Raw genomic sequence first — 16,835 nt, 5'->3', positions numbered from 1 at the left:
TGATGGTTTTCCCAGGTAGTAAGAGGACAAACTTTCATCTCCAACCTTAAATAACTCCCCCTCCCATGCTAACCTGAGCATTATGAGATCGGCATTTGGACTTTACAAAGGAACCGCTAACATGAAAAGAACCACGGGTCGAAATAACCAGGCTACCACCACTAGCATTGCAGCCCCATGCATCAGCTTAGTCTCAGTTCAAGAGCAAGGCCTTCTATCGGAGCACATAGGACCAGCCACGATTAAATCGCTCAATAACGGTTGACCATATAGACGCTTTCGTGTACAAACTCAAAACAGCTTTTCCCATCTTATGGTATACCTCCTGTCACCTCGGAAGGTCCTCAGTCACCTTACACTATTCAGTTATGCTTGTAGTGGGCTATCGAAGTACATCACCACAATCCCTCTTAAGGTAGCTACCTCAAATGAGAAGCCAGATAGCAGACGCCACAAAGCCCATTAGTATCTGTTGGGGGGCAGACACTCGCCGAGTGCGAAGTCCATCCCTCCGAAGTCATTGCACTCTAGCAAGTTTTATCGCATCATTTTCCGGACCCTGTTTTCCTTGAGTCTTGGATATGTTTGCAACGGCTAGGGGTGCGATCCGTCCGAAATGTGAATCCTGATCTAACCGGATTCGGAAGGTCCGGATCCTGACCGAAATTCTAAACCGGATCCTCTATATTTTGAAGGCCTAGATTTTAACAATTCTCCGGGTTTTATATAAGAGATTTTGGAGATAATATTACGATGCATGACGTTAGGCGATTATAGGATTTTATTAAGGTGGTAGTGTTACATAGAGGTTTTAAAGCGGCGGGCTTCCTCCTAGTTTAAAAGCTACCAAATTATGTCAGGGCACTAAGCAGGCTAATGGAATGATATATATAATACTCTATAAGGAAGAATCTTAGGGGCTCAATCGCCTAAGAAGATATCTACAAAATAGCCCGCGCGCTGTTACATAATACGTCGCTAAGCTTAAAGAGACTGCCCAAGTACCCCCTACCAATAAATTGTAATTAACTCCCGTTATAGAGCCGAGTTTTCCACGATCATTCGTAGCCGCAATGGGTACATTAGGCTTGCTTAGTCCTCGCACCGTCCTTCCTAAACTTCCGGAAAGCAACTACAATATTAAGATCCTTATTTCTACCACGTTTAGCAAACATATTAGTAGTAATAGAGCTTTTAAATCGTCGAGAAGATGACGATTTAGTTTTGGTGGGGGTTGTACAAGTAGATTTGCACGCTGACATAATAACTTAAATTAAGGTTACACCAATCAGAGGCCTAGGATTTTAAAAGACGCTAGTGACTGTCCGAAACCTGACTGAAATTAATTCGGACGTCCGTAAATCCACCCCTAGCAACGGCTAAATACAGATTTCGACCAAAAGGACCAATCGGAGCTATTCGCATCCTTAGAGCCATGGCCCGTGCGCACCAATCAATAAGGTGTATATACGGGCGGTAAGTTATCCTACCGCATTACTAGAGCTCTTAAGTAAAGCCATTGTATAATTACAGCACCTGTTGTACCAACCGCGTGCTTACGCGTTCGGTACACCAGGTACGCGTTTACGCGTTCAGTGCACCAACCACTCGCTTACGCGTCTGGTGCACTTATGAAGCACTGACTAATTAGGGGGGAGGTGCATCAGTATATAGACCACGTAGTCTGCTTTATATAATCGACAGTCACCACCATCCNAAAGAGCATACGATACTATCCCATGCACTGCGGAAATGGCTGCCGCTATCTATGCGGCTGCCAAGAGCCAATCCAGCCAACCAGAGGCGGTAGTTTTGTGTTATGTCAGCACATAGGAAAATCAAAACAATAAGAATTCTAATGTTTACATATAGGATTACTTTGAATTGCACTACTATAACGTTAAGATATGCTATCCAGAAACCCCAAAAAGCAAGGGAATAATGAGGATTTTGTTAAGCCAACTCCATATCCAAAAATAACAAAAAACACCGTTGTCCCAGAGCTTCCAAATAACCGTTCCCACCCCTATTTAAGCCTCTCCTAATTAATAATTCTACCCCCTATGGAAAGCCAAATCTACGCCCCGGATTGGACGATTCAGATATATTTAAAATCTTTAGATTATTCTTTATAGATGAACTAATGGATCTTCTTGTTTACTACACCAACGCTAATGCAAGGAAGGCCTAAATAGATCCTCAAAAAAACCCCTTATAAAGAAGAGCTCGAGTCTCTAAGTGGAAGGATGTATTAAAGCCAGAGATATACGCATATTTTGGAGTGGTTATTTATATGGGAATTTACAAAGAACCAGCCATTAAAGACTATTAGAAGAGGGGGGATGCATATATTCCTTAATATCCACTTAGTTAGTGGATTTTAAGGGACCGGTTCCAGGCTATTAATACCTAGCTCTACTGTATAGATCCCAGCCAATCAGCGATATTTACTTATCCCTTTAAGAGAATCTGGACTATTTCTAAGCACCTCCGGAAAGCTAGTCGTCGCTATTATACTTCAGGGATTTATCTTGCTGTTAATAAGTCTATTAAAAGGTTTACTAGCTAGGCAAAAGAGATAGTAAATATACCCTTAAAACCAACACCTAAAGGGTTTAAAATATGGGTCTTAGCGAATGAGGGCTATATAATTAACTGGCTATTTTATTCTAAGGGATCCGCTAAAGGCTAAGGACCATATAGGCTTAATATATACTGGACCGAGAAGGAAGGATTTACCTCTACAGAGGCTGTAGTTCTAGATCTTCTATTAAGAAGGCAAGAAGAAGGATATTCTTTAGGTGGTAATTACTATATTATTTAGATTAATAATCTATTTACCTTAATCAAGCTACTAGAGCGCCTGCGGAAGGAAGGGATAGGGGGTACAGGGACTGTCCGTACGTCTCGTACGAAGCGTAAAAGGGACATAGATAAGGAGAAGGAGAAGTGTGGGAAAAGGTCCAAAAATACCAGCTAAAACCGCCAAATTCCCAGCCAGGATCTCAGCCAAAATAGCCAGGATTGCGACTCAGATCTTACTTAAAATAAGCCTCCTGGGAGCTTTAGGAAAAAGAGGAAAAATACCAGCTAAAACAATTAAATTCTCAGCTAAAATCCCAGGAAGAGAGCCAAGACGACGACTTAGTAGAGAGGAGCAGGGGATACCGATTTTAAGCCTGTAGGAATACTAAGAAACCTCACCTAAAACGGCCAGATTCCCAGCCAAAACCCCCAGCGTACGAGTAGGCGTCGAGCTCCTACCTTTAAGGTCGCTGAGGCCTTAGAGAACCTCGAAAACTCCTAGGAAAATGGCTAGATTTTCAGCCAAAATAGACCCTTTCCTAGCGAAGTTCTCACTTAAGTTCTCAACCAGGATTTGAGCCAGGAGACCTCTTAAGAGGCCCCTCCTCCCCTACCCCTAAATCTAACCCTAGAGGATCCCGCGGAGGACTCGGAGGACCCCTTAGAGGTTAATTTGGAGCTAGAAGATAATAAGGCCGACTAATTAAAAGAGCGCTTCTCTTAAATACTAATAAATATCAAATTATATCACACAAACAACCTATAGTGGGGGGAGCTATATTACGATGTTTTAATTAATAAACGGTCCTTTAATTTGCCTGGAAAGACGCCCAAGTTATTTTATTTGCTAGTACTGTTACCAAGCCAGAGGAATTAATTAAGAGGGAGCGGAAGAGACCTACTAAAACGTCTACTAACGCTAAGTGTATGAGGCTTGTTTTTAGAGACTTAGCAGTAAAAGTTCTTACTATTCTGGTATTTATTAATCTATATAATTATTTTATAAACGGTGTAGATCGTTTTAACTAATTAGTTTCTTATTATTCTACTTAACAGGTTAAGCGGAAAACTTAGAAGCCGCTCTGGTTCTTTCTTTTTAACTTAGTGTTATCTAACTTATATAGGCTTTCATCCTTCTTTAGTAAGTCTAGTATAAAAAGGGGAGGTTATAAGAACTTCCTACAAAGCCTTATTAAAGGCTTATTTAATACATCTACAAAGCAAGCCAATAGGAATAATAATAGAACCCCTATAGGGGGTATATACCTTAAATTAACTCCCCACAGGCTTAAACCAGTAAAGCTTAGTAGTAAGAAGAAGACATGCGCAGCCTATGCAGCTATTAGAAGGAAAAGAAGACCTCTAGGTGCACTAGATGTAAATACAGCCCAACGCGTACGCATACCTCAAACTAAGTTTGGATGTGAGGTATGCCAAATACCAATCTGTCAATTAACAGAATATTGGAAGGAGCACTTAAAACAGGTTGAATTATTAAAATCTATAGGCTAGACTACTGTAGGATTAAAATTCAGAGTGTTTAAGAGTTTAAATTAAGCATAGTATTGATATATAAGCTGGTAGAGTTAACTATCGTACTTCTGATACCTCAAGTTTTGATTTTCGTGAGTGGCTTACATAATACAAAACTACCGCCTCTGGTTGGCTGGATTGGCTCTTAGCAGCCGCACAGACAGCGGCAGCCATTTCCGCAGTGCATGGGATACGTATTTCGTGCCCCAGGATACGACTCACTTATGCTATTAAGTTAGTACGAACACTAATTAATAAGCGCGCACAGATCAGCAATTACTTAAAACCTCCCCCTAAGTAATACACGACAGCGACCACCCGTTTAGACTTCTAGTACGACCTACTAGAAGGTCGGAAGTCGGGGATTATAGACTATCACTAACTCTATATACTTATTTAAGTCTTAGTACGGTTTACTGGAAGTTATAGACGCGAATATAGACCTTTACGGAACCCCCTATCCTCAACCCTCTTTAAACCTTAAACCCCTATTCCTATTACACCCTCCCTTAATACCCCCGACCTCTTTTTGGACCCCTTACGGAGACCCCTACCCTTCTATAAACCGTTATAGACCCGTTAATTGCCTTTACGGACTACTATAAGACCCCTTAAACTGTTACAGACCTACTAATCGATTTTACGGACTGTTACAAGACCTCCTCTACCCGCTATAAGCTATTATAACCCGCTATAGCTTATATAGATATATAACGCTATATAATATGGCAGATATAAGTAAGCAAATTAGCGAAAGTTAAAAGAAGTGGAGCTAAGGAGTCGACCTTACGTCTACGGACAACGTTAACGACTATATTAATTTCAAAATCCTTAAATATAGATACAATAAGCTTCTAAACGACGACCTATAGGAGTAATATAAGGAAGACTTTGTGGACTTTACGGAAGCTATTCTTAAGGCTTATAACCCTATTGCTATTCGTAACCTACGAACCCTTTTACGTTACTAAGGTGTATAGGTTAAAAAGGATAAACGAGTTACTATTATATGGTCCTTATATAATATAATATAGGAAGAGGACCAAACGGAATGGACTAAAGAGAAAATCCTAAACTAGGTTAAAGCCACTAATAATTTCTCTACTTCTCCTAAACTTAATGGCATTGCTAGCCTTATACCTAACCTACTTAACTAAATTTGTTCTATAAACTTAAGCGATTTTAGAATTAATCTTATGGGCTAAAGTATACCCAGTACCTAAGTTACGGACTATAATACCCCCGTAAACTAAAATATGGACTAAAACCCTTCCGTTGCTAAAGCTATAGATCTATAACCTGCCTAAGTTATAGATCTATAAGCTATATATCTGTAAACCATATATTTGCAAGCTATATATTCGCAAGCTATAGATTTATAAGTTATAGATCTATAACGCACCTAAGTAAAGACCTATAGTAAGGAACTAGCTAACCTGGCTAAGCTCTATACCGACAAATCTAAGTATAGCAATGAAAACGATAATTTTGACTTTAAACTAACTATCTTTACGGACCTTTACTAAAAGGCTAATATTTCTAAACAAGAGTTTAGCCAAGCCTACTCTACTATGCTGTGCGGCCTAGCACTTGACTACTACTATACTAACCTTAAGAGTAACCCCCTTGGTGTTCCCTTTAATAAGCTATATAAAGCTACCTATAACTACTTTAAAGAACCGGAATATAAGCGTAATATTTTTATTTAATGGAATGCGCTAAGCTACGGACTGTAATTAATAAGAATACTAAAAAATCGACTATAGAGTGCCTATAAATTCTTATTAAAGACCTCTGGTACCTATAGCACGGCCTTAACGCTAAGCTTTAAATAGATAACTTTCTGCATAATAAACTTATTACGGCCTGCTAGGAAGTAGAGCCCTATAAATACGCCTACTATAAGCCTGCAGATACCTTAGCTGGCCTTATTAATAATCTATACTCCTTTATTATAATATATAAAGTCTTAAACCTACTAGGCAGCACTTAAGCCTTTATTATGGATATTTAATATCTATAAATAGACTTAGACGTCTACTTTACGGACCGCCGCTACTATTAGTAGTACCCGTACTGACTAAGTCCTACCCATAACCCCTATAGTAACCCCTGTATAAAAATATACCCCCGTAAACGGACTAGCTAGAAGTGCTTTATATGCGGTAAGGAAGGATATTAGTTTATAAGGTATACCTAGGAAGAACGTAATAAGTCTAGGAAGAGACTTAATAGCCGTATTAGCTAGTTTATTTTAGAATATAAAGGAGAGGAAGTAGAAGAGCCCCCTAATAAGTTAATAGAAGCCCTTATAATTAACTTTAACTTAGACGCTTAGGAATAAAAGACCTTAGAGACATTCTTAACTACTTTTAGACCTTTTACGGATAGCTAAGCCTTTAATATCACGACCGTATTAGCCGACCGTTCCTTTATACACTTAATTGCGCCTAAAAACTATTCCGCAAGTACCCCCATTATAGATGTTATAGATTATAAGCAGGACCTATTTGTATATATTACCACAAAACGCTATACCCCTAAGGAATTCTACGGTGTTATAATCAACACAGGTACCTCTAAAAAGTCTACTGTAGGCTATAGACAATACCTTGCATATAAGACTACTACAGATGATAATATGGATATCGATATTACGCAAACTAGGGCTATAAACGTCTAGTTCGGCATTAGCTTAACTATATTAATTAGATTAGTTATAGTTAAGACCCTAATTAGCCTAGTTAACTTCCACGTAGTAAAAGCGGATACCCCTTTCCTACTCTGTTTTACGGATATAGATAGGTTATAGGTTTACTATAACAATGTTATAGATACCTTAATTGGCCCCGTAACTGCCCTAGGAAGTAAGCATATTACTCTGCTAATTATATAATGATTTGGACACCCGTTCCTTATATAGGGAAAGACTTTACGGACCTATATTTAGGAATCTTTTAACTATAACCTGTGCTACCTTACTAGTACTAAGATCTACCGCCTATACCGCCGTTTTGGCCACCCGTTAGCCGAAAAGCTATATAGAGTCCTTAAACGCTTTGGACATAATGATGTTAATAAAAAGGCAATTAACTACCTAACTAAATACTGCTCCTTTTGCTAGAAATACGGACGTTCCCTAGGCTAATTTAAGTTTACTCTTTATAAAGACCTTAATTTCAACCACTTAGTATACGTAGGTATATTAACGGCAGCCTAGTATTATATATAATTAACAAGGTAACCCGCTATTAAGCTACCCGTTAGTTGTAAAATATATCTATAAAACACACTTAGGACATTTTATAGACCTGCTGGATTAATATATATATTAGACCCCCTAAGTATATTACCTATAACGCTAGTAAGAACTTTATTAGTAAGGAATTCTAGTAGTATGCTACGGCCATAGTTATATTAATAAAAGCTGTTCTAGTTAAGGCGTATTAGTCTATTAGGCTTATTAAGCGAGCTTACCTAGCCTTATAGAGAGCTTACTAGATTATTATGGATGAATATAAGGATATTTAAAAGGAACTAGCTTTATAGATGGCTGTAAAAGCCGTTAATAACACCGCTGGCCTAGATGGACTAGTACCTACCCTTTTGGTCTATAGAGCCTACCTAAGGATGAGTAACCTAGGCCCTCCTACTTTATCTATTATAGAACGAGCAGCTATAATATAGAAGGTAATAGCCGAAATAGTTAAACTACAGGCCAAATAAGCTGTTAATAGCGCCTTATATTACCGTAACGGACCTAATATAACCTTAGTTTATAACCTCCCACTTAATTCTAAAGTCCTTATATAGCGTAAAAGCGGCAACTAAATAGGACCTTACTATTTACTAGCTGTAGAAAATGAAATGTGTTATATATAACTCCCTAGCGGACCGACTAGCTTTAGGAGCACGTCCATAAAACCCTACTTTTGGCCCGAAAACACCTATGACGTCAAGCTAGACGAATTGGAAGCACCCGTTAAACTAGATGAACTGGAAGTACCCGCTAAACCAGATAAACTAGAAGTACCCCTACCTACCTTAAAAGTCCCCTAGAAACCTACTAAATCTACTGTAAAGCGTGGTTAAGGACGCCTCTAAAAGCACCCCGTAATTAAGAATACTATAATAGAAAATTACCTAACCTCCGCAGGAATATCCGTAAGGTAATCTTCGCCTATGGATATATTAGTTCTAGTATAGGAAACCCCTTTTACGGANTTANGACGTAAAGAGATTAACGGACTACTTAAGAAGGGTGTCTTTATAGTTATAATAGAGAAAGACGTTCCGTAAGGCGTCCGTATATTTAACTTACGCTTTATTAATAAAATTAAGCACCCTAGTACTAATAAAGCCTTTAAAAAGTTAAGGCTTGTTATATAAGCTTATAATAACTAGGGAAAGAACTTAGTTCTTATATAATCGCCTATAATTTAATAAGTTAGTTAATAGATTATACTTGTACTTACGCCTAAACTATAGTAAACTAAGCCTATAGCCCTATACTTACGGGACATCTTATAAGCCTACGTGTAGTCTAATACCTACCTAAGTAGGGATATCTTTATACGACTACCCCGCGAGCTTAACCTATAACTAGGAATAATTTTATAGGTTATAAAACCTCTTTACGGAGTACTAGAAGCCAGAAACCATTAGTTTAAGATATACTACTAGCACTACGTTAGTAAACTTAAAATAGAATAATCGACCTATAACCCCTGCCTCCTATACAGCCTATTAAACGGCCTTGGTATTATTGGACTCTAAATAGATAATACCCTCTTCTTAGTAGATTAGACCTTTGCGGATACTAAAGAAACTAAACTATAAAAGGCAAAGTTCTTAGTAAAGCCGCGAGAGTAGTTAACTAAGTAGAATCCGATTAAGTTTAATAGAGGCCTAATTATATAAAAGGGTAACCTAATTAAGCTAACTTAGGAACGCTAAGCTTAAAACCTAAAGCCCGTTATAGTAAAGCCTATAGACCTTACTAGCTCCCGTAAAGAGACCTATAAGACCGTAAATATAAAGGATTAATACGTTACACAGCGTGCAAGAGGCGCCTATATTGCTATAGTCTGTTAACCTAAATCTGCCTACGATTTGTCCTTTACGGCCTAGGCAGTAAATCCGTAAGAAGAAAATATTAAGCAGCTTAATAAGCGTATTTAGTGGCAAATTAATAATACAGCAAGGGGACTTACTTTTGTACTACTAGACCTAAGTTTCCTTAGCTTACTAGTATTTATAGACGCCTCCTTTACTAATAATAAAGACCTATTATTATAAATCAGCTTTGTGATTGTACTTACGGACTATAATTAGGACGTAAATATCCTATATTAGTCCTTAATTAAATATAAACGGGTAACCCGTAGTGTACTAGCTTCTAAACTATATATACTAGCTTATGGCTTTAATATAGCAGCCGCAATTAAATTAACGGTCTAGAAGATTCTATAACTGGAGTAGTTACCCTTGGTTTTATACACTAATTTAAAGTCCCTTTATAACTGCCTAGTTAAACTAGGTATAATATAAGAGAAGAGGCTTATAGTCAACCTAATATGCTTATATTAGGCCTATAAACGACGTAAAATTACGGAGGTTAAATAAATTAGCAGCGGAGATAATCTAGCAGACGCTATAACTAAGGCAAAGCCGTATTAAGCCCTTAAAACCCTAATTAATACAAATAAGCTTAACCTAAAAGTTATAGAATGGGTAGAGCGAGACTAACGGAGCATTTACGGTTCAGTTACGGCCCGTCGGAAGGCCGTACAGTGCATTTACGGCCCGTCAAAAGGCCGTATAGTTTATTTTACGGACCATAAGCAGGACTTACGGCTAGCTTAGAGCACCATTTGGAAGGTAACCCAGAAGGCACCTTAGGGGAGACTTCCTATGTATTTTCCTTTATGTTTTATGGTTTTATTAAAGCAATTACGGAGGCTGTACATAGGTGGTTTCATTTTTCAAGTACCGCCAGTGTATAATTACAGCACCTGTTATACCAACCGCGTGCTTACGCGTTCGGTACACCAGGTACGCGTTTACGCGTTCAGTGCACCAACCACTCGCTTACGCGTCTGGTGCACTTATGAAGCACTAACTAATTAGGGGGGAGGTGCATTAGTATATAGACCACGTAGTCTGCTTTATATAATCGACAGTCACCACCATCCCAAAGAGCATACGATACTATACGTATTTCGTGCCCCGGGATACGACTCACTCGTGCTATTAAGTTAGTACGAACAGCCATGAATATATTAATATTTTGGTGTATATTATATATAGAGCTTTATTTTTTTGAGTTAAGTAGGCTGCACAAGATCTATATTATTGGACATAATTGTGCACTATTTTGGTGGTGTATTTAATTGATGAAGTTATCTATTTACTTGGCGCGAGGAAATTGAGACCATTCACAACTTTCTTGACTAGCGGCAATGATATTATAAGTGTGAGCGGAGAGCTGCTGGTTTAATGGAAAGAACTGAACGGGATAGAGCTTGGAATCGAAGATGAAGTATCAGATAACGGAATTGGTTAAAGACTACATATCCCTCACAGTAGCGATAAGTCCGGAGTTCGGAGTTTTAGACTCAATCGATCTATTAGTTAGGAAGAGACTTTTTCGCTGTTCGCGAAGAAGACTGAACGGATCAACCCGACATAAACCAGTTAAATAAACAGTGTATTCGGATATCTACGCTTGCAATCTACCAGTCATCAATCATCTCATTCCCAGGCTCACTCTCTTCGTCTACAACCTTCTGCGCCGCTTCAGCCCCCGCCACTGGTAGAATTTCCACTCCTTGATCCTTTAGAGTTCCAGGCACTTCCTTAGGATCTAGTAATCCTGTTTGAAATAACACAGATGCCTGGTCCCAGTATAGTCTTTCGTGGTAAAGCTTACCACCACGTAAGCATACTACACTCACGATAACGATTTCGACCTTCTTATTTGTAGGCGGAATTCCAGGGAGTATCCAGGGTATTTCCTTTGTATGTTTGAAGGCAACGTGCAATTCGTCAACAATTTGATCTACTCCAATCGTTCGAGATATTAGGCGCATGACAAAAGAAGGAGGGTTATGGGGTATGAAGAACTCTTCATAGAAGCGGGCTAACTCGTCTCTTCCGATACCCCCCGTCATAGTCGGCGTATAGTTAACGTACGGCTTCGGCTTTTCGGTGAAAGCGTCCAAAATTTTCTTGACGTCCGGGGTGTGGAATTTAGCTTTGATCCCAAGTTAATCACATACCTTTGCCATTTTTTTTAAAACAAAGGGCCAGATTTGAAATGACCTACACTCTACGTTCTCTTCCCAGACTCTCTCTAATTCCACCTCTGCCCCAAAACCTCTCCTCACTACACTTAGGCTCCGACTCCATGNAACAGCATCGGCTACTGGGTCATATTCGTCTAGATCATGCTCTGCAAACCCTGGATCAACGCCCTCGTACGTATAGCTAGGGTATTGAATCTTGGTCTGTAAGCCTCCAGCGCCTACACCTGGTGTGATTCGCTTTTGGACCGTTCGTCGCTTGCCCTGGATACCGAGCACTTCCGGCCTATGGCTCACGCCCACGGTTCCTCCAGCAAGATGGACAAGGATGCGAAAAGATGAAGAGAATCGTGTGCGGGGATCTGGGATTGAGGTCGGGTAGTAGGCAACTAGGGAGCAGAGCCTCGAGGTAGAAGTGGAAGGCTCGGCATAGGTCTCGAGGCAGACGGATGCAGCGTCTCCAAAAGCTGTACAGAGAAAATAGCATTAGTATCACGTGAGAAACCAGAGCTTGTATTGATCTACCATCGGCCGCGATAATAACGAGACGTATCACGAAGGGGAAGGGCTTGATACCTACGATCGCATACCGCTCCCCTATGCTCATACCACCACCGAGATGGTGAAGTGTCTGAACATACGACTTTCCACCTTTCCCAAAAGGAATATATTTCACTTTAAACCCTTCTTCTTCCCATGCTTTAAGAGTGAAGCTATCGAAATCGTCCGTTTCAGCGGTAATAAACAGGCTTGGGGTCGCAGCATTGAAGCTTAACCAACCGTTACTGTTTGCGATGAACTGTAAGGCCATGGCGATTTCCCCAAATTCAATGGTGCAGCATTCAAGACTCTGCAGAGTCTCACGGAGCGTTCCATGGTGGAGTATATGTGGGAATTCAGTAAGATAGAAACCTGGAAATGACGTCGAGCTTGTTTGGTCTAGCCAAATCGTGCTAGCTGGCTAATGGAACTGCCAAGCATTTGTGCCAAGCGCGGAGGTTAAGCAGCTCCCCTGCTGCAAAGAAAGCATTAAATATGTCAGGAAATGATATATTTCCAGAACTACTCCGCTTGCGCCGCCCGATGCAAACCAAATACCATGCGCGTAAGTCACACGCCCACAGCAAGCCCACAGACACCGTTAACATAGCGTGGAAAATCCAGGGTATCACAACTTCCATCACAACCTATCCAATACCAACAACGCCTAAGCAAACTTACACACCACTCCAATCACCCATTCCCTCATTCCCTCTCCTCTGCTGCCCTGCCTGCTGCCTCTGCATCGCAGCCATCTGCATTTGTATATTCTGCATGTTCTGCATATTCATCCCTCCCATCCCTCCCATGCCCTGCATGCCTTGCATGCCTTGCATATTCCCCATATTCATACCACCCTGCATGAGCTGGTTCTGCTGGATATTTCCCATGCCATTCATACCCATGCCCTGCATGCCCGGCTGTTGGCCTCGCATCTGCGCCATGAGCTGCTGCTGCTGCTGCTGCTGCGCTGTCTGGACTCGTTGCTGCTGGTGAAGCATACGCTGGTACTGAATTGCCGCTTGTTGCGCGCTGGGCTGCTGCCCGCCCATATTCATACCGTTTATGCCTGGTTGGCCCATGCTGCCTGGTTGTCCGCCGGCATGTTCGCGGGCATCCGCAAGGCGAATTGCGTTCTCCAGCTGGCGCATCCCCTGTGCCATGTTTTGAGGAACATTGACTAGGCCGGGATACCGTTGCATAAGGGTTTGTCTGTGAGAATTGTAGGTCGCGCGAAGAGTGGCAGCGTCCGCATTTGCCAAGCTACCCTGGCCTGGTACAGGGAAACTTTGTTGCGAAGCCGTAGGGCGCATCTGGCCAGCGTTCTGTGGGGACGTGGAAGTTATAGGGGAGTTGGAGTTCGCCATCTGTTGTTGTATTTGTCGTGCCAGAGCTTGTTGATAAACTTGAGGATTTTGATTCGGTGGAACGCCATGCTGGCTGATTTGCTGCTGTGCACGGAGCATGGCAATTTGTTCAGGAGACTTCTGCATGGCCGGTGAGCCGTGCATGCCGGCTTGCTGTGCAGCCTGGATTCGTGCAAATTGTTGCTGCCGTAGTATAAGTTGCATTTCGGGTGTAAGGTTGGCCTGAGGAGTCTGCATCATGCCTGGTGTGCCTTGTATGCCAACACTCGGGCTACCTTGCTGGTTGATCCGAGGTTGAGGAGTCATATTTCGTGCAGGTACAGCTTGATTCATGATAGGGGTTCCCTGGACCACCTGCGGGGTGCCGTGATGACTAGCGCTCTGCCCGCTTTGTTGCTGGCTCATCTGGCGAGTCATTGACACGCTCGGATGATGTGATACGGCAGATGTTGGGCGAGGAGGACTTCCAGCGCCATGGCTTGAGGAAGTTGCAGCCATGGGAGCACCAGCCATTGGATGAGATGCCATGGAGTGTGTGTTAATTGAGGGCGAAGATGCAAGCGGGGTTTGTTGTCTTATGACTGGTGACGAATGCTGTGGTTGTGAGTGTATAGGCTGAGGGAATTGTGCGGGTTGAGCGCTTGACATCTGTTGCGCCTGTGACGCAGCCCTAAGAGCCTCCTGCTGCTGGAGATGCTGCTGCTGCTGCTGCTGCTGCTGTTGCTGTTGGTGCAACAGCTGTTCTTGTCTATGCTGCTGCATGGCTCTGTGTTGCTCAGCTTGTCGAGACACTTCCATCTCCCTTCTCTTTTGAGCCTCTGCCTCAGCCTGTTGCTGTCTCTTCGCTTGCGCCTGGCGTGCTTCCTCCTCTTTCTTACGCCTCTCGCTTTCTTCATGGCGCATCTTGATGGTTTCTAAAGTCTTGAATCTTGAGAATCGAGGTTCAAATGCAGGACCACCACCACGTCCTGTTTGATTTTCATCATTAGCAGACACATTGGTAGTGGCGGATTTTCTCTCGTCACCAGCAAGAATAAAGCGTTGCGTCTCAGCCGCTTCGGCCTCATCTGCCGCTAACTCAGCTGTGGTGCGCTTCCTTGTCTTGGGGGCGGGGGGNGGGTTCTTGTAGTTCGGGTGAGTCATGGTATCAATGAGAGCAACAGATTCCTCGAGGTTGTTCGTCGGTTCAAGATATAGCCGGGGCGCGGTTGAGTTGATGATTTCTGCTTCAAATTCATGCACATTGGTCTCGTCGAGGACCATCTTCTGTTTTTTAGGACTCCGCGCGTTGGTAATCGATGGGGTTGGGGGAACTGATGTCAATGGAGTTGGAGGATGAGCCATCGTCGGGGTTGCACCGCCCCTGCTGCTGGATGCCATTGACTGATGCCTCCTATATGTCTGGATATCAGGGAATGGAGTGTTGGCAAGTAATTTAATATCTACATCGTGTGATAGCGGCGTCGGAAAAAGTACAATTGTGTAGACTCTCGGTGCCTTGAAAACCTGCGTTTGCGTTGCACTTGCGGGATGGCCTGGAGCTGGCATGTTTTCCTTGTCTGTCTCCTGATTATCGTTAGTAGCGTCTGAGCTAGCTGCTAGTGCAGCTTTGCCTTGTCCATCTGTTTGGCCTTGTTGGGTAGACTTGGGCTTCGTAGGATAAGGGACGAATGGCGAGGGAGTGATGAAGCTGTTGTAGTTATGAATGGAGAATGGCTCAGCCTTATTGCCTGCGGAAGTATTGGTTGAAGCGCTTTGTGGTGCAGCTCCGCTGGACTTATTATCGTGAACCTCGACAATGAGACAGTCTATTGATATCAAATTAGCCACTGATGCCAGGTCCGAGGGCATTAAAGCATACTGTCATAGAAAGGTACCCCGGATCCATACAGCTCCTCTAGGATTTCGTGTGGTACTGTATTGCGGCGGAGATGCTCTATCAAGACTCTCATCGGAGAGCTATATCCAAACACATCTTGAGAATGGTTTAATCGAAAATTGTTAGGATGAAGGTGAATGACAAGAGAAGGAGGTTTGCCGTTAAATTTTCGTAGGATATCCTGGGTTCTAATAACTGGATGGAGGTAGGGGTTAGCACGTTTCTTAGGGAGCTCTGTAAAGCATCGAAAGTATACCATAGGGCTTCGGCTCCTCCTTTGCTGGAGTACCATTTTCCATGGCATTGGTTTTGCCAGTATTGGTTCTTGTAAGGGTTGGTCGCTGCGATTCGCGGCGCTGGCGCAAGGCCTGCGATGGCCTAGTAGTGACCGCTGCGGCTGACATGGTGGGAGTAATGTGGGAGGAAGAGGTATGGAAGATGTAAAGAAAGCCCCGCTGCTTGGAAGTTATGCGCCGGAGGGGATTCGCAGGGTCGGGGGAGGCGAACACGGCGCGCGCCGTGCGCCTAGGTATCTGGAGTGCAAGCGCAGCGCTGAGGCGAAGGGTAAACTGGAGAACGATTGTGTAGATTTTCAGAGATGGAACCGTTCGCTGTGGATAGATTTGACGATTCGCGAGATGAGAATCTCAGGTGGTGGTTGTGAAGTGCGGGTTTGGTTTTGAGGCTGAAGCCTCGCGTGGCACCAAATTTTTGAGGCTGATCAAAGCGAAACACCAAAAACTCTATCTCCATATTGAAAACGACCTCTACAAAATCCAGAGAATATATCTGTATTGTTCTAGATGCATGGTTATACAATGCTATACTTGCAGAAATTCCTCTCTCAAATAGTGGCCTTATTAAGTTCTTTCGAGACACCCCCTTTGCAGTCCTCATTAGAAGTTACTACTCTGCTTACTCTAATCGATTCGAAGTTTGTTGAAATTTAATCTAGTCCATCCTTATCCAAATCCCCACTTCTCTACGCCGTTACAAACCCTATACCTGGTTCCCTGTCCCCACACCAGCAACGGCAACGGAGGTGTCGTGTCCATTGATTGGTCATATTAGGTGTAATGAACACCGCCAATGAACCTTGTCCTCTCTCAAGCCCTTCTGGAATATGCCAACGTTATTGATGCATACTAGGCGGCTGGAGATTTTAGTGACGGAATTGTAGAGAACGGCGTGGTAGCGCAGGTTTGCAGAGTCATAGTGGTAATGGCCATGAAATGTCCGCATTGATAGCAAGGAGAGTGATCGCAATCGAGACATTGAACGCGGCCCCCACCAGAATTCGAGGTCCCACAGGTGCAGCAGATCCAAAACATTGTCGACGCAAGCTTTAAGTACGAAGGGTGATTGGTCTCTAGCGTTTCCCCTGTGTTGCCGTGGGTTTTTGGTCGT

General features: G+C 42.5%; 3 protein-coding genes across 3 annotated transcripts; 1 reads left to right on the top strand and 2 right to left on the bottom strand.

Moving 5' to 3' along the window:
- Positions 1 to 3,618: 3,618 nt before the first annotated feature.
- Positions 3,619 to 3,834, top strand: K441DRAFT_558735 (uncharacterized protein; the record flags this gene model as incomplete). Its single annotated transcript, XM_067643420.1, has 1 exon — positions 3,619 to 3,834. A coding segment is annotated over one exon (216 nt), but the record flags the coding sequence as incomplete, so codon positions are not given.
- Positions 3,835 to 10,932: 7,098 nt separating this feature from the next.
- Positions 10,933 to 12,494, bottom strand: K441DRAFT_659255 (dienelactone hydrolase-like protein). Its single transcript, XM_067648492.1, has 3 exons — positions 12,219 to 12,494; positions 11,666 to 12,109; positions 10,933 to 11,593 (listed from the first exon to the last, which is right to left on the bottom strand). Exons 1-3 carry the CDS (start codon positions 12,451 to 12,453, stop codon positions 11,073 to 11,075), a joined length of 1,200 nt encoding a protein of 399 aa, XP_067504323.1. The 5' UTR covers positions 12,454 to 12,494; the 3' UTR covers positions 10,933 to 11,072.
- A 98-nt stretch (positions 12,495 to 12,592) lies between these two features.
- On the bottom strand, positions 12,593 to 16,085 carry K441DRAFT_659254 (uncharacterized protein). Its single transcript, XM_067648491.1, has 3 exons — positions 15,685 to 16,085; positions 15,411 to 15,623; positions 12,593 to 15,357 (listed from the first exon to the last, which is right to left on the bottom strand). Exons 1-3 carry the CDS (start codon positions 15,830 to 15,832, stop codon positions 12,860 to 12,862), a joined length of 2,859 nt encoding a protein of 952 aa, XP_067504322.1. The 5' UTR covers positions 15,833 to 16,085; the 3' UTR covers positions 12,593 to 12,859.
- Positions 16,086 to 16,835: the final 750 nt, after the last annotated feature.

Source organism: Cenococcum geophilum (genome assembly GCF_001692895.1).
Source record: "Cenococcum geophilum 1.58 unplaced genomic scaffold K441scaffold_19, whole genome shotgun sequence".
In the NCBI taxonomy this organism is placed as follows: Eukaryota; Fungi; Ascomycota; class Dothideomycetes; order Gloniales; family Gloniaceae; genus Cenococcum; species Cenococcum geophilum.
This window is presented reverse-complemented; position numbering and strand designations above follow the sequence as displayed.